Source organism: Penicillium canariense (assembly GCF_028826845.1).
Source record: "Penicillium canariense strain IBT 26290 chromosome Unknown utg000001l_segment0_segment0, whole genome shotgun sequence".
Lineage (NCBI taxonomy): Eukaryota > Fungi > Ascomycota > Eurotiomycetes > Eurotiales > Aspergillaceae > Penicillium > Penicillium canariense.
In genome coordinates, this window is record NW_026622728.1 from 1348206 (window position 1) to 1369103 (window position 20898).

At 47.4% G+C, this 20898-nt stretch overlaps 7 protein-coding genes across 7 annotated transcripts; 5 read left to right on the plus strand and 2 right to left on the minus strand.

Annotated features, from left to right (window-relative positions):
- Positions 1 to 1575: 1575 nt before the first annotated feature.
- N7482_000459 (uncharacterized protein) lies at positions 1576 to 2095 on the plus strand (the record flags this gene model as incomplete). Its single annotated transcript, XM_056682584.1, has 2 exons — positions 1576 to 1823; positions 1882 to 2095. The coding sequence occupies 2 exons, from the start codon at positions 1576 to 1578 to the stop codon at positions 2093 to 2095; spliced, it is 462 nt and encodes a 153-aa protein (XP_056546190.1).
- Positions 2096 to 3086: 991 nt separating this feature from the next.
- Positions 3087 to 4127, plus strand: N7482_000460 (uncharacterized protein; the record flags this gene model as incomplete). Its single annotated transcript, XM_056682585.1, has 1 exon — positions 3087 to 4127. One exon carries the CDS (start codon positions 3087 to 3089, stop codon positions 4125 to 4127), a length of 1041 nt encoding a protein of 346 aa, XP_056546191.1.
- Positions 4128 to 7853: 3726 nt separating this feature from the next.
- N7482_000461 (glycosyl hydrolase family 79 C-terminal domain-containing protein) lies at positions 7854 to 9542 on the plus strand (the record flags this gene model as incomplete). Its single annotated transcript, XM_056682586.1, has 6 exons — positions 7854 to 7984; positions 8034 to 8153; positions 8203 to 8450; positions 8508 to 8867; positions 8918 to 9043; positions 9094 to 9542. The coding sequence occupies 6 exons, from the start codon at positions 7854 to 7856 to the stop codon at positions 9540 to 9542; spliced, it is 1434 nt and encodes a 477-aa protein (XP_056546192.1).
- An 884-nt stretch (positions 9543 to 10426) lies between these two features.
- On the plus strand, positions 10427 to 12584 carry N7482_000462 (Major facilitator superfamily domain general substrate transporter; the record flags this gene model as incomplete). Its single annotated transcript, XM_056682587.1, has 10 exons — positions 10427 to 10622; positions 10680 to 10819; positions 10872 to 11104; positions 11156 to 11249; positions 11317 to 11466; positions 11527 to 11704; positions 11761 to 11972; positions 12031 to 12245; positions 12315 to 12404; positions 12479 to 12584. 10 exons carry the CDS (start codon positions 10427 to 10429, stop codon positions 12582 to 12584), a joined length of 1614 nt encoding a protein of 537 aa, XP_056546193.1.
- Positions 12585 to 12954: 370 nt separating this feature from the next.
- N7482_000463 (putative rhamnosidase B) lies at positions 12955 to 15517 on the minus strand (the record flags this gene model as incomplete). The annotated part of the gene is made up of 4 exons (XM_056682588.1): positions 12955 to 14125; positions 14177 to 14895; positions 14956 to 15432; positions 15494 to 15517. The coding sequence occupies 4 exons, from the start codon at positions 15515 to 15517 to the stop codon at positions 12955 to 12957; spliced, it is 2391 nt and encodes a 796-aa protein (XP_056546194.1).
- Positions 15518 to 16827: 1310 nt separating this feature from the next.
- Positions 16828 to 17497, minus strand: N7482_000464 (uncharacterized protein; the record flags this gene model as incomplete). The annotated part of the gene is made up of 5 exons (XM_056682589.1): positions 16828 to 16898; positions 16968 to 17096; positions 17171 to 17186; positions 17248 to 17304; positions 17366 to 17497. The coding sequence occupies 5 exons, from the start codon at positions 17495 to 17497 to the stop codon at positions 16828 to 16830; spliced, it is 405 nt and encodes a 134-aa protein (XP_056546195.1).
- A 1007-nt stretch (positions 17498 to 18504) lies between these two features.
- On the plus strand, positions 18505 to 19083 carry N7482_000465 (uncharacterized protein; the record flags this gene model as incomplete). Its single annotated transcript, XM_056682590.1, has 1 exon — positions 18505 to 19083. The coding sequence occupies one exon, from the start codon at positions 18505 to 18507 to the stop codon at positions 19081 to 19083; it is 579 nt and encodes a 192-aa protein (XP_056546196.1).
- Between the last annotated feature and the right edge of the window lie 1815 nt (positions 19084 to 20898).

The window sequence follows — 20898 nt, forward strand, 5'->3', positions numbered from 1 at the left end:
ATCAGATGTAAAAATAGGGTTGCGTCTTGACCGTAGGGGCGCGTGGGTGTAGATAGGGCGATTTTTTTTACACTTAAGCCCGCCACGCTCAACTATATCACACACACAGAGAGACTGACAAAGTTTCCTCACGAGATAATTTAAGGGTAAAGGCAACACGAGAAATCATTGAGCAGATTATTTGGCTTAAGCATAGCTGAGCGGACGGGAAGCCCTTCCTCTCCCCACTCTGTGGTCGTACGTACTTGAAATTGGGGGGGAAAGTTCCTTGCAAGAGAAGAATGATTGATGGACTCTTTGTAATGGCGCGACCATATGTTAACTTATGGGATAAGTCCGCCATAGAAATGCTAAAATGATGGCGGGTTGCAATGAGAAGGGCAAGGAAGCAAGCCAGCTGACCAGAATCGAGAATACCAACGGAGAGCGATGAATCTTGTTTATGGTGCACATTTCAATTCATTCAGTGGAATTTTAGGCACTAGAAGGAGGAAACAAACGGTTGAATGGGTGCAGGTCTTCACAACATCCATGGTTGATCGATCTAATGAACTAAACTCATTTTGCGTGTTTACCAGACAAAACAGGCATCGGATCCAAACCTACCGATGTCGGATTAGTTAATTTTGGAATCGGAACTTGGAAGCACAATACTTACACACAGATGGCAGCCTTGGAGTCTTTCGTTCTCAATATTTCAAAATACCCATAGACCAGATTGCGTTTTTACATCGCGTCTGTATCCAAATTCAAAACCCAGTCTCCTGCCTCACGTTCAACATCATCTTTCGCCTTGAAGACTCGAGGATGTCGCGATGTCGAAAGATGCTTCTCGGGCTGCTTCATGTTTTTTGGAAGAAAGTGCCAAAATACTCCCTTATACTTTGTTTGGATGAGCGCATCTTAGAGGAGATCTACCAGCACCTCTCACTAGTCGATCAAGTTTGTCTATCCCTCAGCTGCAAAGAGCTCTTCAACCTATTCGGGACGATAGTGAAGCACAAAGATCTTGAATTTCCACGACTCTTGCGTATTAGGAATCCAATACTGTGCGTGAACAGTCAGGATGTGCTGCGAAATCAACTCCTTCTTCGACTCGAAAATCGCCGATGGGCCTACTGTGCAGAGTGTTTGAAGCTCCATCCTCGGAAAGAATTTACGAGACATGTACTGAGAGAATCGGCTCTGGAGAGATCCTGCACATACTACGCTGGTATAGCTGACCTGTGTCCCTGTATTTCTCTGACGATTCGAGGTCGAGACCAGCTTGTCAAGATCCTCAAATCACCCGCGAAGCCAGCCAAAACCTTATATGGCCCATTCGAGTATGACCTTATCGATGGAGGACAACCCAGCCTCGGCCACGTCTGTTTATTTAGCACTAGGTCTGGCTACGATGTGCGAGTTGCCCTGGTTTTATTTATTAAGGAAACTGGCCAGTTATGTGTAGCGGCTCGGCATACTATAAGCTTCACTTCCTCCGACGCTCATCTCACAGCTGAGCCTACCTTTGCTTGTCCTCATCAGGATCTCATATCTCTTGTCCCCAGGAATCAAGCCGCAGAAGATCTTCACATGTACCAGACTTTAATTTCTTCAAAATCTCATCAGGATCTCCTGTCTCTTGTCCCCGGGAAGTTGGTCACTAAAGCCTGTCCCATGTGTCAGACTTTGATCACAAGAAACGATTTGTCTGAAGACATGAATCAGGCTGCTTTCTGGGTGGTTCAAAATCTGGGACGCTGTAAATGGCCTGCAAACCGTCCTTGGCTTGACCAGTGTCGTCTCACCGGAGCATGGTACTCGCATAATGAAGAATACTGGTGAGCTTATGGGGGGATCCGCGGAGGAAGAAGAATGATTACTGAGATTCCCCCATAGGTATCGATCGCAGAACTTGCGGAAGATGACGCAAGGTGTTCACGGTCAGTGGGAAAGAGATTACTGCCTGGAACAGAAGAGAAGGTTGCTTCAAAATCAACGCGAAGCCTCACGAACTACAGGTGAGGGAAACGAGATAGATCTTACTCTCCCGGTGCTGCTTCTTTTAGAATCGTGTGATATGCACTCCTGGGATAGCTCATTTCTATTTTAAGGAGGGAGACTGACTAAATAACTGTTTGCTAAATCAATGAGAACTTCATTTCATCCAAGTACAGGACATGTCCAAGCTCCAGCGTTTGGCATCCAGCATAGAGAGTGGCGACAATATGTACAGGAACTGAAGCCGTCACCCTGATAATTGAAGCCTTCATGCCTAGTTAGTTCGCCCACCTCCCCCTGTTTCTCCTCAGGATCGAGTCGTACGGCTTCGGCCGGCCCTTGTAGAGCTGCAGCATCTTCTTGCCCAGTGCTTTGAATATTCGTCTGGCCGGTTTCGCCATCTCTTGTTCCTCTGCCTACTGTTGGGCCTATTTTGCCCTGAAACGCGCCTGCACTGCACTCTTTGCTGGAAGCCAGCCGGACAGCGCCAGCGGTGGAACTTCCGGGACTCGAATTTTCCGCCCAGTTGCCTCCAAATCGACTGCTTCATTGCCAGAAAGGCCCACCTGTGCGGGGATTCAGTGGATCATCATCAGAATCGAGGGCGACGTGGTCGTAAATTTCAGTGAGCACGTGCTGGCCGGACGCTTTGGATTTTGCACCTCCTGGTTGGCGGCCTGGCTGTCGGAAAAAAAGTGCATCTGCGTAGGTGATTCTCCCAATACCGTTGACCTTCCAGAAAAAGCACGTTTCTCCAGGGTACCCCCTTGATGTGCTGCAGCAGGTCGCTTCGCGTATCGCGGGCTGACGCACACCAATGTGCTAACGGGAGCGATCAGAATGATCCTGCGGGATCAAGTGGAGCGATTGCATATCATGTCGAAATAGGGCATCCACCAGTATTATTCAGCTAGCTACTAACCTGTTTTGATTAGCTCCTTGGCACATTGCCCCCTATCTCTTCGCGCATAGCTTGGCTTTCTACAAGACACACTCTCTTGATTCATTGGCCTACACGTTACTAGGCGATACAATTCTTCCGCCTTTGGACAGTTATGAGCCCGACAGCGATCGCCTAAGCAGCTATATAACGTCGTTTCGCTATGTCTTCTCATGAGAGGAGTCCGCCCGCTATAGGCGTTAAACTAGCCACCGAGGACGATTGGCATCAGTGGCTATCGACTGTCAAAACTATTGCCTTAGAAGCGCAGATTTGGCAATATATCAACCCGAAAAATCCCACAGAGCCCCCGGAGCCTATCGAGCCTCAACGGCCGACAGCAGCCACCGTCGCCGGTAATCCAACAGCCACCGTTAACGACCTAAGCCAATCAGACCTTCAGCGTTATCAAGCGCTCCTATCGATTTACCGCATCGAACGAGACGAATACGACGCGTTCTTTCACGCCCGTCAGCGGCTAGTTCGAGCTATCTTAGCCAGCGTTGCCCAGGCAAATCAGCACTACCTTACTGGGCTACACACGCCTTACCAGCAGCTCCTAAAGCTTCGAACAGTCTTCGCACCTTCACCTCGCCTATATCGACAACAGCTACGCGTTACTTGGCGAGATCAACTCGAATATGCATCCAATCAACACCAAGATCGTCAAGCTTGGCTTATTCGGACCGAAGCGCTTTATAACGAGTGTCTCAGCGTCGACGTTCCGGAAGTCAAAGATAAAGATGCGTTACTATACGACTTCTTAACTGCTATCCGCGCAGCCGGCAACGAACTCTTCTTCCAAACTTGGTATCAACACATCTTCGTAGCCAATCAAGACATCGATTTCTATCGGCTTGTCCACTATCTTCGTGAGGCCCAGCGGCTAGAGAAATCACAAGCTTCTACCAGAACCGGCCGTCTAGCTATGTCAACCCTTAATGGTCAAAGAGAGGCACGACCAGCTTGTGTTTGTGGCTACAATCACCCTTATAAGCGTTGTTATTACCTTAACACCGACGCGAGGCCAGATAGTTGGACGCCTAATCAAGACACGGCCGAATCGGTCAACAAACGTCTACAAGACGACCCAGAACTTATTAAGCAGATCCAAAAGACCCTTCCTGGCTTTCAATCAGTCGTTTTCACCACCTTCAGCGACGTCAACGGCCCTATCGGGTCTATGTCACGAATCGCTATGTGATATTTTATCGTTATTTTGATGCAGCGGCCGGCATACAGGTCTAGCCATCTATATCGTTATTTTGATGCAGCGGCCGGCATACAGGTCTAGCCATCTATATCGTTATTTTGATGCAGCGGCCGGCATACAGGTCTAGCCATCTATATCGTTGTTTTGATGCAGCGGCCGGCATACAGGTCTAGCCATCTATATCGTTATTTTGATGCAGCGGCCGGCATACAGGTCTAGCCATCTATATCGTTGTTTTGATGCAGCGGCCGGCATACAGGTCTAGCCATCTATATCGTTATTTTGATGCAGCGGCCGGCATACAGGTCTAGCCATCTAGCGTTGTTTCCATGTTTTGCTTAGCAGCTAGCTGAGGGGGTGTGTCGAAATAGGGCATCCACCAGTATTATTCAGCTAGCTACTAACCTGTTTTGATTAGCTCCTTGGCACATTGCCCCCTATCTCTTCGCGCATAGCTTGGCTTTCTACAAGACACACTCTCTTGATTCATTGGCCTACACGTTACTAGGCGATACAATTCTTCCGCCTTTGGACATATCAGCCTGGTTGTTGAAACTCAGTCCCCATTGGTCGTTAGGCCTTGCGACCGCCCGAATCTGCTCACACAAAAATAAGACCAATTGGCTCTGTCATTTCCACTGCAGCGAGGATTTCTTTCCCCAAAATATGGACCTCATGTGGCTTCTGTCCTGCACGCATTGAGCAGGATATCAAATTGACCGGAACGCAAAGAAAAATCCAAAAAACCGAAAACAAAAGGGTGGTGAATGACGGCAGGTTGACACCGAACGCCGAGACCGACCAGTAATCAGTCAGACTGCATTGGGGACAATGCACTGACCGGAGCCTATCCTGGGAGAACGAATGGCATAGAGATTGTCCGTTTAACGCAGGAATAGTGTCGCGAAACAAAAGGAAATGAGTTGTCTCATGTTATTCCCCTGCCCTCGAAATCCCCAAAGCAATGAATCACTTACATGTGGGCTCGTCTTGGCTTCACCCGAAGGTTAATAGTCACCAGCACTGCGAAGAAGTGCGAGCCCGTCGCTAGTGGCACCGCCACTCCATCTATCAAGGTGAGCCGCCTCGAAAGATGCAGCTCTCCTAACCTGCGATCACAAAGTTAGCTGAAAAAGGCTTTCGATGCCTCAAATTCCTGGAACTTACGTGGGTCACCTTCTTTCGCATACCCCTCGTACTTCTAATGTTGCAAGATCTCTTCCTTTAGATCTCCCCGGGCTGAGCTTCAACACGCAGTCCAAGGAAAGGACCGTATGATCCCACCTGATTCCACCGCCCTTTACTTGAGACTCCGAAGGGATCGCATGGGTTGTTATTGGTAGGCTAATCTTAGCTAAAATACTCTCTAGAGCTTATGTGACCACTTCCTCCTATGTACTGTAGACGACCTAAGACCATCGATATGGCCTTAGGTTAGTAATGCGTTTCTGACCTTGGCCTTTTGGGACCACATCTCCGTACTTTTCCACCACTGTCAGAGACAAGCATCTCACATTGATCCATGGGTTAGGCATATTCATTTCCGCTATTGCACAATATCAAGTTTAGGATTATTTAAAACGTTAGCACAAAATAGGTATTTCTTTCAGGGAGCAGCTGTTTGTTCATTTCGCTTTCCTGGTTATCTCCATTTATATGTTCTCATTGCAGAGGCCCACAAATACAATAACTTATTGGTCAATTTGCAACCACTGTGGTAGAGAGTTCCAAAATTTCAATCGAAAAACGGCAATAAAATGCTGTCTTCGGTAGACCTCAGTAGGGTGCGCAGCCTCAGGCAAATAATCCACCAACTTTTATTTCAATCGTCTTACCTTATCTTACACCTCCCCCTATATTTCCTACATCCTCCAATACTAAGTTTTTACCTCTTTTCTTATACCTCCACTCTCACTTCCTAACTAGGAAGTATCTCTTTCCCTAAATCCTCGATCCGCGCTAGCAAGATAGCGAAAGTCAAGAGAGTTAGTCTAGTTCTAAACTTATGTTGCGTTATGCTAACCTAAAATAATCTATTAGTTAGTTACTAGTTATTTACTAGTAAAAGCTTTAATGGTGGTAAAGACATATACAGTATTTACTCGTGCTATATTGCGATTATGGAAGATGCGATTATTAGTCAAATCAAATTTCTTTGTCAACCTCCCTTGGAGGATCCTACTTGATAGAAAAAGGCGCAATATTAATAAGATCTTATATCTTAGTATATCGATACTACCACCAAGTCGATACGTACTACGCCATGATGCTATAGTAGAGGTGGGTAGATAGTATAGTAAGAAGCAAATATAGGGTAAACAAAATAAGGGTAATATAGGAATGTAAAGCGTATACACACATATTTCATACAATTACCAAGCTTATCTAATCGAATATAGGGGTTCTCTACTAAGCATTGATCTACGCATCCTACTGAGGTCTTAAGAGGGCCCCACTGACCTGTATTCTGGCTAACTTTCAAAGCTTACATCCACCCTCACCCCCTAAGTCATCCTGGATCTGGCAGTTGGTGACCCACTTTGTTTTGCACAGTTAGCGCCATCGCACATGGCACCATAGGGTGAACGACCATTCCTTCGTGATACACATTTCGATGACGGATTGACTGTTCCTGAGTACTTAACTAACTAGTTAACTAGGCAGCAATAAATTAAACTTAGTCTGTGCCAATCACGTGATATCGGAATGACTCGGATCTCGTAAATTGAACGCTTAGAATGGCGTCAAATGCAGCTATTTTCGGCGCTCAATTTACTGTCACTTAGCGTCGTGGTGTAATATTCCAATCTTTTCCAAAAGAGATACGGCCGTTGAGAAACGGTGTTGTAATTTTCCGCAATTACTCTGTTTGGGTAGGACACCAACCGAGTGGGCCATCTGTTAGTGCATGGAGCGGTAACTTTCCGCTAGCAAGTGATCCTTTCAAAAGTTTTGGAACACCCCCTATTTTTCTTGCCGCACCAAGGCCTATCTGCCAGCAATATTTAACACTAATATATACGACACCCATATACTTGGGGTACCACCTTCTGCGTCAATGATTGCCTCCACCCTGTGAGGCATAGTAGCCAATTAGATTGACTAAGATATCAGGATCTAGTATATCCCACGCTGCTTGGGACTCTTTGACTAATACAATCTTAGTATTGTTGTTTCGCGTGGCCCGTAGCTCAGGCACATTTTGTGGATCTTGTTCCACCAACCCGGTACCCTTATCGCTCAAGGCTCCGCTGCAAGATATCTTCTCAGCCTTCTCTCTTCCTCTCTCTTTTATTCCCCATGTGAAGGAACAGGAGGTATGTTTATCAGAAAAATAGGCATTGTCTAACCAGAGATAGCTACATTTTGATCAATATTATGCGTAGTGCGTTGATATGGCGGAGGCAGGCGAGGTAGACGGTGTGGGAGGTGATCGAAAACTTTTGGAACACCAGCGTAGATCACACAGGAGACCACTTTTCTCCATTTTTGGGATGTAATTCTGGATTAATCATGAATTAGAGTGATGTAACCGCCGCGTATCGGTCATACGAACACGTGTGTACCCGTATACGGACCATGGGGAAGCTCTCAACAGGGAGCCCCTGTTTTCCTTACTTATAATTATCCATCAATCCGATCATCAACGTGGTCCTCCTTATGATATATTAAGTACGGCCTATTCTGATAGTGTTCGAGGTGACACCATCTAAAGCCATGACTTTTCTTCCCATCTCCGCGTCGCTTCTCGGCCTCGCAGCTTCGGTTTGGGGCTTGAGCTTTAACATCCCGACATCCCCGCCTCCGAACTCGAGTGGGCAGCTCTCTGCAGCACCAGTTGGTGTATCGTGAGTCTCGAGTCCTTTTTTTCAATGGATATACTTACTCATTGTGAAGCCTGGAATTTTTCACCTTCCCGGAGTACATGGAAGATGTCGCATCAACTAAGACTTGTCTCCAAAATCTGAAGGATTTAACGGGGACTTGGCCTCGTTTGAGAATCGGAGGCACGACTCAGTATGTATGACCCCTAGACTGGAGATGCTGTATTGCTAACACGACACAGGGATCGCGCGACGTACGACAGTTCATTAACCCGTTCTGTCGATTACACAGTGGCTAGCGCAGGTGATGCGCCAGAGACTCTGACGTACGGACCGTCCTTTATTTCTTTAGCAGCAAGCTATGGCGGAGAAGTCATTTTCGGACTGAATCGCCGCTTGGATAATATCGCCAACACAAAATCCGCTGCCCTTCTTGCCCGGCGTAAAATGGATAACCTGTACGCCATTGAGCTTGGAAATGAGCCGACCTGTGAGTTCCGACAATGACTTGCTCTCACCTGTACTATTACTGACTGAACATTCAAAGTCTACTCTAAAAGCGATCCTATTGCTCATGGCGCGTCCTGGACAGCTGCATCAGATGAAGCATCCCAGATCAGCTGGCAAGAAGCGGTGTGCGACTATCTTGATGCATCTGATCTCATCTCCGCAGGCGTCTACTTTGGCACTTCGATGAGCGTCGCCGGTCTTACCGCAAAGGAAGGCTACGAGAATAAATTTGTCAAGGATTACTGCTCTCACAACTATCCGCAGGGGTCTGGTTCCTTCAACCTCCCCAATCTCATGGGTCACAGCCACATTGCTACCCAGATCAAGCCCTTTGCGGCTGAGGTCTCTGCCGCTCACAGAATGGGCAAGCCCCATATCTTTGGAGAGACTAACTCTGGTATGTTCTCATTCACTGCTGCTTGAATGAGATACTTAAAGATGTCTTAGCAACACAAGGTGGAGGTGGCGTCAGCCCGACTTTTGGTGCTGCCCTCTGGATCCTCGACTATGTAATGCAATCTGTGATCATGGGCACAGATGCCCTCTACTTCCACCAGGGGACCGTTGGTAACTGTGAGTCAGCCCGCAATTCTTCCCTACCGTATCACAATCTGACTCCCCAGGTCAATACTGCTGGTGGGGCCGCTACGATGTGGGATCTCCTTACTACGGTGCTTACTTCGCCGCCATGGCGCTTGCCAACGCCGACCGAATTGCGCCTCTAGACAGTCAAGACACACCCTACGCCGCGTACGCCATTTACAAATCCGGAGCTCCTGTTCGGGTCCTTCTTTACAACTCCGACTACTATGTCTCTTCCGACGGCACCCGTTCATCACAGACATACAAGCTGTCCGGAATTTCCTCCTCCAGAGTCACTGCTAAACGTTTGACTGCTCCACATGCCACATCTCGAGTTGACCAGGGTGAAAGCCCGACCATTGCTGGTCAGACATTTGCCAATGGCAAATGCACTATTGAGGGGACAGAGCGCATAGAGACAGTCTATGTTTATGGGGGAGAGGCAACCTTCACTGTTGCGGCTTCCGAGGCGCTTTTGATTTACCTGTGATTTCTCGGCCTCATATTCGTGGAAGACAGCTCGAAGGAAAGTCTTCCAAGGACTGGGAAAGTCGAGAATGCGGGGTGAACTGTGGAGTGGAATGCGGAGGACGGAGAATCTCCACTCACAGGCGTCACCCCACCGGGGATTCTCTTTCTTAGGGCTAGTGATGGTGCTAGTGATGCAGGATGTTGGTTGCCGTTCCAATGACTAGGTAGCGAGAAATTTCTCTGACGGATCTTTCCTGGTAATCTTTGTACGTTTTACAACCGAAGAAAATAAATTTGGAGAGAATTCAGGAAACGCGTATTTTTTTAGCGAGTAATGCCCTGATGGTTACAAGGAGCAGGGCCAACAACATAGCACGTCCGGGAAAATATACATCAATTCTTAAGACTATATCAGCTTTAAACTATGGTTGATCCAATTATTCAGGCCATTTTACCGACCCTAACTGATAGTCAGCCACAAGCTGATAGCATCGGTATAATTTACAGCGAAGCACTTGCGGCGCTCTTTGAGGCACCCACTCGAATGCTTTTCACAAGCCAAACGACCCACTGGTGCTGAAAAATACTCATGAGAACTTTATTAAACAGCGAGCCGGCAATTGACCCATCTTGCGAGTTAAGCCCTGCGAAGTCAGATCCACATCCAGTAGCCCGTGAAGCTGAGCTGCATGACCGTGGGGTTCCCCGCTTTTTTCTATTGCTTTTTCTCCTGCATGAAGCTGGAATCTAGTAGAGTTCATAAATCAATCCCTGACAGTTTCCTAAGCTCGTTCGAAGAGCTAGAATTATAAAGATTACCAGCTAGCTACCACGTCAGCCTTCACTTGAGTTGGATTTGCGATTTCTTTTTACCCTCGGGCACATGCTATGTCTACATTCGCAATGGATATTTCCAAGGAAAGTGCACAGAATATTGAAAATGTGTCTCCTGAGGAGAGGGACATGCCCACCAAGAGCACGGGGCCCATCATGCGATCGCGCGAAGATGACCTTGGCGTCTGGCAGTGTGTGCGACGATTTAGAACAGTGTCGCTGATTGCCATGACTGCGGCGTTCGGCGCATCACTGGACGGTTACCGTAACTTCATTCTTTTCTGTGCCTTGTTGGACTAGGATACTAATTCTATCGCCAAAGAAATCAACCTCAATGGTGGTATTGTCTCCAATAAAGGATTTATTCGACAGATGGCTTCCCCCGGCACATCTATCATCGGGGGCAAATACATCTCCGCATGGGGAGGTATTCAATCTGCTGGTCAAACTCTCGGTCAAATTGTACATTTTCATGGCCTTTTTCTGGTGACGTTCTTGGCTGATGATGGACTAGCTCCTCCAATATGCTACGGAAAGATTCGGACGGAAAATCGCATTCTACATAATCTGGCTTGACCTTGTTATCAGCATATTCATTGAATCATTTGCGACAAGATGGGAGCATTGGCTGGCAGCAAAGCTCTTCTCTGGAATGGGTGTTGGTATGCTTCAATCCACCATGCCTCTCTATTTGTCCGAGATCGCCCCGACTCAGCTGCGAGGTTTCTACATCAACGCGTACAGTTTGTAAGTGGTTTATCTCAGAACTCAGAGCCTACATCTGCTTACTGGTCCTAGTTGGTTTGTGGTTGGCCAGATTTTCGCCTCGGTAGCACTCCGAGAGCTCAGCGTAAGGGCCCCATATGACTTCCGGGTCCCTATCTATACACAGGTTCGTAAAGCTCTTCATACACCTTCCGCACCGAACCGATTTGCTTATTTCTACACCGCGTGATCAGTGGGCTATGGTAGGTCTTATTGCCATAATATTCACCTTCATTCCAGAATCACCTTGGTGGCTCGTGAGCAAAGGCAAGATCGACAAAGCAGTCAAAACTCTGAATAGGTGTAACGGCAATGTTGAAGGATATAGTGTCGATGAGCAAATAGTGTGTCACTCTTTCCTAGAAGTAGACTATGTGGGATCCAAGTGTTAACATCCTTTCAAGGAAGTCATGATCGCCACCATTGCAGAGGAGCGTGCCATTGCAGAGCGCAATTCTGAAGAGGGGACATGGGCTGTCTTCCAGGGCCGCAATCGTCTTCGTTTCTTCATTGCCGCTTGGCCCAAGATTACCCAGCAATTTGTAGGTTTGTCCGTTTTCAACACCTACGCTACCTATTTCTGTGAGTGATAACTGTGCCATCTACCTATCTTTCCTGCCTGTACTAATCGCCTCCAGTCCAATACGCTGGCAACAAAGACCCATTCATGGTCACGGTCATTTTATCTTGTGTTCAGTTGCTATCCATGATAGTGACTGCAGTGACAACCGACAAAGTTGGCCGTCGCCCTTTGACAGTCTACCCATATGCAGTTACATCGGTGTCGGTTTTGTGTCTTGGAATTATCGGTTGCTTCGACTATACCAAACCATCAACTAGCTCACTTCTGGTACGTGCCTTTTAGTAGGTAGAATATCTCTTGTAATAAAACTAATCGTTCAACCTAGATCTTCTTCGCTTGTCTGGCGACCTGGTCCACCACTGGTGCATCAGCCATAGGCTACGCCTACGCTGCTGAAGTTCCGCAGCAACGCCTGCGTGCAAAGACCGCCGGCTGGGCGCTTGCATCGTCGAACATGGTCGCTATCATGTTCAGTTTCTGCACGCCTCTGATGATTAACAATGCACCCGTGTCCCACTGGGGTGTCAAAACTGGTTTCTTGTAAGTTTGCCATGATAATGTCCCTGTCCCTATTTATAAAGAGGAATGCTGACATATTATCCCGAACAGCTTCGCGGGAACTGGCACTCTTGCAGTAATTGTTGCGTGGTTCATTCTTCCCGAAGTGACACGCCGAACACCGGCTGAGATAGATGAGATGTATGTGCACTATTTTACTGAAACTTTTTCCTGCCCTCCCTGTTGGATGGTGGATTAACACCCTTCGCTTCCAGGTTCGAGAAAAAGATAAATCTTCGCAAATTCAAGGGCTATGTCACTGACGTGCAGATGCGATCTAATATGCAACGCGAGAACCATGAGATGATTGCTACCGCTTGAGTATTACGGAGACAGTAAATTGAGATGAAACGGTATACTGTGGCAGATTGAGCCAGGAAACTTTAGTTAATTAGGTAGTTCCACCCAATTGAACCACTTGCCATCGTCTACTTAGTCATACATACCCAGGTAACTATACTTCACATCGTTTCTATAAACAAAGAGTCTAAAGTCCAGCGATGGAAACTCCATGTTGTACGTGTTAAAGGGGACACGTTAGTGTAATGAGTTCGACGTCTGAAGAGCGAGTTCACGAAATACTGCTTCTCTAGTAATTTATAAGGCAGGGCAGTGAACCACTGGAAATAACCCAGTCGGTCATTCCTCAAATTAAAAAGGGAGCCCCATAAAGATCCGGTGTTGGGCTACTTCAACCTTTAAAAACAAAACTGAGATGATCAACAACACCATGTTCTTGCCGCTTGGCTCCCGGAAATTGACTTACAACCTCAACAGGCTTTTCAAGTCTGAGCTCCACAATCTTCTCGTTATCAGAGCCAGACTTCCATGAGACCGTAGCTAGATTATCCCTGCCCAGTGCCACCTTCGCTTCTAGTGCCTGAGTCAACCGAAGACGAGGTTTGAAAAATATCTTCGCCGAGCCAGCAGCAATCGGCTGAACACCGGCCACCTCAGTGCAATACTCATAGATTGGCACACTTCCCCAGGCATGGCAATCAGAACGTTGTCTCACATCGTCCTCCTCCCATGTCGAAAGATTATTCGCCAGCATTTTTCGCCACGGAGCCCACATACTTTCCCAGAACGACTCGTATATATCCTCGCCAGCCAGAGTAAGTGCCCGAAAAGCATAGAACCGCATCATATACGAGCATTTTGAAAATCGATCGCTCTTAAACGACTGAGTCAAGATGCGTACAGAGTCATCGGAACTTGCTGCGCCGGAGATAACAGCGAAAATCTGACAGTGCTGAGAATAGGATAACTCATCGGCAACATCGGCAGTCGAGTCCGTGAAGAACTGTCCATCATAGCAATGCGCCCGAATAGCGTCTACCAACGAAACTGCTCGCGCTTCATATTCAGCGGCATGCCCCGGCCGACCCAGATCACGCACAAGACAAGCAACCTTCTGGAGAGTCCATGCATAAATCATACTAAAATACGTGTGTCTGTTGGATTTCCGACCGGACATGGGAACTCCCTTGTCGGGATGGTCATCGGTGGCACCCCAGGTTGTCACCCAGTCCACGTATTGCCATACGATTTGTGGGAGTCCGCTGACTAGACCCAGATCGTCAATGTGGGCATCAAAGAAGTCTAGGATGCCGTCGATGCGGGGAATAAATCCCCGGGCGAAGCGGGTATCCCCGAAATAGAGGTGGTGGTCACAGACTTGTAGGATCCAGTAGAGGGAGAATCCAGCAATAACTTGTGGAACGTGCGCGGGAAATCGGGACTGTGTGAGGCCATTCGGGGTAACTGATGCTGCGAAATTTGTGATTGCTTGTCGCATAAGACGATCATCACCGGATAGGAGGTAGTGGAATAGGCCGACTGAACGGCTGTCTCCGGAGTACCTGGTGAAAGTTAGCTGAGGATTCCTCGGATAATGACATTTCAAAACTAACTGTAATTGTTCGTAGAACGGACAGTCAGAGTATCCGTCAAACATACAGTTGCGCATTGTTCGAATGGAGACATCCCAGATGCGCTCGCTGTGTACATCACCGGGCTCGTTCCAGCTGGCTTTGACACCCATAGGGTAGTTGACCTGGGTGGCATCAAATGAGACCAACTCCACCGGTTCAGACCCGACTGTGATTTCGATACGCAGGAGACGGAAGGTTCTGAACCAGAATGGCTCATAGATGACACTCTCGGTGTTGGGAAGATCGAGTGTCACCTCGTCGTAAGGCCCGACAATGTGGCCGACGCTTGCATCTAGCCGGTCGGCCTTGGATCGAAAGAAGGGGTAAGACCGAGGCTCGAGCTCATATCCCTCTGAGTGTGTCACTTTGAGTCTGGCCTGCGAAGGTTTTCTCACTGCTTTGAAGACCCAACGCAGAAATGCAGTCGAGTGGAAATCGGCTTGCACCTCGAGTGAGTGAATTGAGTTTGCAGGAAGAGTTGGAGAGCAATTTTTGGAAAAGAAGGCCGTCCAATTGCTGGTATTGACGGCACTGTTGCATGCCCTGATTATGTTTACGACGGCTGGCGTTTGCTCGGGCATTGGGATAGACCGTGGACGCAAATGCCAAGGCGGAACATCCCCATTGAGAGTTTTTATATTGTAGGCAAATGGTGTTACAGCAGGACTCGGCTTCGTTGGAGTGATACGCTCGCTGATCTATGTAGGAAGATTAGTGCGGAAACGGGGCTTTCGTTCAAAGCTAGAGCCAGTCCTTACGTGGAGGAACACGTCGTCGGGCAACCCCATTGGGAACTTGATACTTTCATCCACATATGCCATCCAATCTTTAGAAGAAGCAAGCTCGATGACTTCCTTGCTCGCCTCGATATGTCCAATAACGGTCAAGCCCGGGCGAGCTGTCCGCTCAAAGGGCATTGCGCTCCTCGAGGCCGCAAAGTAACGGATAACCACGAAGCGGATCTCATTCTGTCCCTCGTTCAGGTAAGGTGCAATATCTAGCGTGTCATAGTACCAGATCAACGGACTGCTCCGAGTCGGTCCGACAGCAACGTGCTTCCCATTGACATAAAGCTTGTATCGGGTGTCCGCCGAAAAATGTAGCAATGATCTTATCGGCTGCGATGATACATGGACATTTCGGGTGAAGTGAACAATTTTGCCAGCGGTGGTTTCGTCTGAAGAGTCAGTCCAGTTTGGAACCCAGATCCAGTTCTCCTGGAGCGCCTTGATGATCTGTTCCAGGCAGAATGTGTCAGTACTTCATTCGATGTAGCTGTAGAATTCATGCACACACCTTTTGCTCTTCTGCCGACATCATATTGGTACATTGAGTTGTGGATTCTGCTCATCGTGCCTGTTCTGACGAGCTTGTATGATTTCCGGTGGAGGCGGGGAAGCGGAAGCTCGGGGGATCTCACCCCGGGCAGGAAGAGCCGTCGGCGATTGAGATAAAGTTGCGAATATGTACGGAGAATTCCGTACCTATTGAGACAGGATAATGTCGGCCGGGTGGGGCGTTACCCCTCTGGGCTACCGCGCTTTTATGAGGGCGCTCAGGCCCCGGATCACTGAGTAGATGTCAGCACAGGCTCGGACTAACGTAATCCACGACCAGTCCGGTCCCTTGTCTAGTCTGGTCCCAAGCGGTCCTTGGGCCGATGTTTGCTTCGGCATTCGAATTCGAGAGTTAGGACAAGTCTCTATCTTCTCCGCTGATGTATCGGGATTTTGGTCATTTCTGAGCGCCTAATTAGTATATACCCTTGAAATGTCTATAGCTTCAAGGTTCCTAACATTTCTAGGGCTCCTACTACCCAACGCCCGTCGAGAGAAGCAAAGAAAACCTTGAGGAGGCGAAATAAAGAGCAATGGACTTGCTGGAATCTCAAACTTAGTCTACAATAGAAGTCGAAAACAGTTTCCCCTCCGATCACACATAGGTTGTTTCTCGGCTCGTACCCGGAACCGCGTCAGCTCATCTCTGGACAAATCCGCAAATGATTATTTTCTAAGAAGAATAGAGGTTGAAATTACCCATACAAATATATAACATATAATTACGTATATTACTCAATGGAGACTAGATGGTACGACTCAAATTCAGAGACATAACAGCGTCCCTATAGATCATGAACAGTGTATAACGTGTATCCCTCGCAATCAACAACTATAAGCCTTGCACTGTTTAAATCCCGATTTCATGCCCGTTACAGCTAACGGCATGTATTGTCGCCACATGCCGGACAATAGCCAAAAGACCTATAAGGTGTAGGCAGCTATTGTAACGGTAAAGCCACCAATAACTTGAACCTTAATCGCGGTACCCCCACCAAAAAGAGTCGGAAAGAGAGGACGACTGTCTGCAACCAGCAGAATGTTACAGTAGAATACCATGGCTCGATAAACCAGTCTGAGCACTTCGCCACATGGAAGCAGGGGGGCAGAAAAAGGGCCAAACCCATGAAATTATTAGCGTTGTGGAAAGAAAGGAGAGACATGCAAAGCTCAGCCATCTAATTTAATCTAAGCCAGATGACTAGCATTGAATGCCTAATCTCACCATCAACTCCATCTTCAGTAGTCTGCAAGGACCCTGATGATGAGATTGACCCTGAAAACTTCCCACATTCACTCAACTTCCACAGCCAACTCATAGCCCTCCTCGCGATCGACTTTCAAGAATCCGATGATGAACCACTCTAAACAGAAACATAATGGTTATTTTCCATGTGAAACCATTATGACGGGAATCATATTAGCCGACGTACCGGCCAAACTGAGCTTTTTGTCGCCAGAGACATCCACCGCTGAGAAAAAGCTCTTGAAATCCTTCTTTAAATCCTCCTCTGCCTTAACCTCATCGAGCACTTTGAGAAGTTCTTGCAGTCCAACATTCCCTAATGACACATCTCACATTAGCCTTGTCAGCCTTCCTAGCGGGACTCTACATCCGCCCATTTATCTCACTCACCGTCAAGGTTTCTGTCCTTTAAAACCATGTGAGTATATATGAGGCCTTTCTTTGCGAACAGGGGACTGGGGACTTACTGCATACAGGAAAAAGCCTAGCCATTGCTTGATAAGGACTGCAGAGTAATGAATATTCTGATCAACTGGTTAGCATCTTCGAGGTGCTGGAATGAAGCACTTATCATTTTGGGCTGACCTCGGGAGTTTCTGTAATAATTTCCTGCCAGGCCGCAGCTGTAATCTTGCCATTATTTATCTGCTCTGGGGTAAATCGCTTCTTCAAAGCCTCCCTAGTTTCCTTCGGTGTTTGTTTGGTTTTCCAACCCATTGTTGCTAGGTTTCAGGTGATGAGTGACAATGTAGGTAAGAAGGCTGCTGGGCGAGATCTTGGGAAACTATTCAAAGTCACAGGGGAACAATTTCTGCCTTTATAGTACTCTATTTGAGTCCATTCCTAGGCATTGAGAAACCATTCTCATAGAAAGAGATAGAAATCTCGCAGATTACGGTCAAAAGCGAACAGGGATCGGTATCTCCCCTTACGTATATCACATGCGTAATTTGTACTACTTAATGACACATACCGCTATCTTGAACCCAGGAGATCATCGGCTTGTTGTGAACGAGTTGCATCCTAGTGCTACAGATTATTATGGGTTGCTGCATGATTCGGTATGATATCACGGTACATGTGTATTACGTGTTGGCCTTTGCATAATTTCCACGTACAGTGTGTTCATAGTGCAGTTCGCTCGTAATTCCGTTACACTGCATCATGCATGATTGTATTTCAAGTAACAGTCTTCACCATTCTCGAGATCGGCCTTCTGCTAGGCAACGCTACACAACATAATCACAAACGCACATGAAGCATGCATAATACAGGTTTGATGAATCTGTTTTAATGTAAGGCTTTCCCTAATAGTGGATTTGAGATACTGACGTATCTTTAAGTCCCATCGGCCATCTCCTCGAATGTGAATGGTGGGACTGTACAGAAGTTGGTGCTCCTAAACTGGGCTGGCAGTCTCCGCCCGGGGGTAATAAATGTGATAGATAAAACTCATAATTACAGTGTAACTCTGTAAATTTATGGCCTCGTGGGCTACTATGTAATCATATCATCCATTAGTTTGTATGCACCTAGCCACGTCAAAATATAAGAATAACAGAATAGTCGATTAAGAAGAAGTCGATTTTGTGCTTGCTACCATTCAAACTAAATTTCAATCTTCTTTACCGGTCTTCTTCTCTCTCACGCAAAGACACCTTGGGCACTCAGTGCTGACCCCAGTCCAACGGTACCTAGATCTACTGCGCAGGTACTGTACGAAAATGGATGGCAATATTCGTTGGGACGGAGTGAGTGGAGATACCGATAGTGAAATTGCACAAAAAAGAGCGAACCTTGTGAACGACGAGATTCACAGACCGGCCAGGAAGATACAGACAATCAGCGATGAGCAATGGGATAAGTGGGTCGAGGAGGCGAGGGAAAGAAGGATCCTCAGGGGGAAAGCAGAACAGGATGAAAGGGTCCGCCAATACGTGAGAGAAGAGCGGATCAAGTTGCAGACGGAGCAGGCCAAAGAGTACGAAGATCAACTGGCACGAGATGTCGATCGTGATGCAAAGCACCGTCTGTGGTATGAGGCCTTTTTCAACCAATTCCATGATCCAGATGACCCGAACGAATTCTCTGAAGGGACATGGAAGACAGTGTACTACAGCGTGTCTTGGTATCTGATGAAGATGGATGCCGTCTACAACTGGACCCAGACTACGCAAAAGGTCTACCTGCTGCACAGGCTGCGCAAATCGCAGAATCGCATCACCGAAGAGGAATCTCAATACTTCTATGGTGTTGCAACGAGGAAGGATCCCAAAACGGGGAATCAGGTATCTTGGCCTTGACACAGATGTTCGGAAACGCGAGCAGCTAATCCTTCTTAACTCTAGATATCATATTCACAAGCCCTGAAAGCTGCTTTGGAGGAGTTTGTCAAAGGAACCGCACCATCGGAAGAGATGCTATTTAAGGGGAATGCTGCCCGGAAGCAATTGCTCCAAGATATCATTGGCTCCGAGTCGATCAGGCTGTTGCTGGAGGAGACGGCGTTTCGGGAATAAGCCAAGCTGTTATGGCTCGTGAAGTGTCGGTCGAACGCAGAACAAGAAAAACGGTCAGATCACCGTGAGAGCAGAGCAATGAGTCGGCAGGCGTCTAGAAGTTTAGTGGATGTGATAAGATAGGCGCGGCGCCAGCTGGTGATGGATATATATAGGTAGCTGGGCTGGTTTGCCTCTCTCTTTCGGAAACTTTTCTAACTTTCACAACGTTCCCAGATTAACGTCGTTGGCTAGGTACGATCCTCTCCTGTACCTACAGCTTACGCTGTCGGGATGGCGATTTGCGTATTAAGGCCATTTACTTTACGAATTAGCAGAAAATGCGATCTTGACGGATAATAGAATTCACTGTAGCTGAACGTAAGCCACACATCGTGGCGGTGGAAGAAGTTATTGGACAACCGTCGACTTGGGAATGTGTATATGAGCTCATGCGCTGTGATGTCCGCCCATGTCCGCACAAATCTGACTAGTGCTGGGAGGACCCGATGGACAAGTAGCATTACAAACTCAGGAACGCTTATCTACAAAATATTATCGATCTACGTCCATGATGGTGGCATCCTCGACGCTCATGCTGATGTTCCAAGTGATATTCATATTGAGAAGTTATTCTCCTGATGCAGATAACTTGCTGATATTGAAGAAGATCTCGATCTCGTCCAGGTCATCCCAGCGCATATAATTCGCTGCTTTGCCGATTAACCGCACAGGCTTGTTGAAGGTGTATGTGAACTTCTCCATGTAATTGAATTGGGGCCTTCGAAGCTGCATAAAACAATTCCTGACTTCAGAGATGACCGAACGAGCGTAAATTTCCCGTGCCTAATCAAATAAGCTTTGCAGTAGACAGTACGAGGAAGGGGAAAGTCAACAACGACCACGTTCGCTCACGGGCTAGTTCTTTCCATACTCTGGAATAGCCATGCGCACTCGCGGCGTCGACCCAGTCGGTTTCAATCCCATTTATATACCGATCAAAGAAAGAGATGAGTTTGGTTCTACCTTCTTAGTTTCCCAACATGTCACACCCTCTTGATGCGGATGCCAACGAAGCCATTTGTGTAGGGAATTCACTTCCAAGCAGCCTCGAATAGCTCCCATTCCATGTATGGTATTGGTCACCGTATCCGCAATATACGTGGATGCTTGTTTGTCGAGCGATAATGTCCGCCCGTCCCACTTGGCCGAATATGACAGTTTATATCTGGAGGTGAAGGAAGCGTTCGATTACCCTGAAGATGCCAAGGCAGATACGCCTCTGAGAGCGAACTCTGAACGATTTTCATCTGTTTTACTCCGTAAAAGATTCAACTCTAGAGTATTTTCGTGAAAGAAAACTTCCGTGAATATTGATCCCTCCTGTGTGTGTGCTTCATTGGCTCGGCGCTCTGCGACTACACTGTTATTCACCAAGCCGCATTGGAGTCCAGAGTCGAAGCGCCACAGTTCTGTTACGAAAAGGCACAGGTTTTCTTTGCCGTTGATTACGGGACAGACAATTTTGCATTGCTCCAAGCCGCCCTGACGCCTAGCTTTTGTGGGTATCAAGTGAAGGATCACTGGAATCCTAGAAGCGGTAACTCGTTATACACCGAG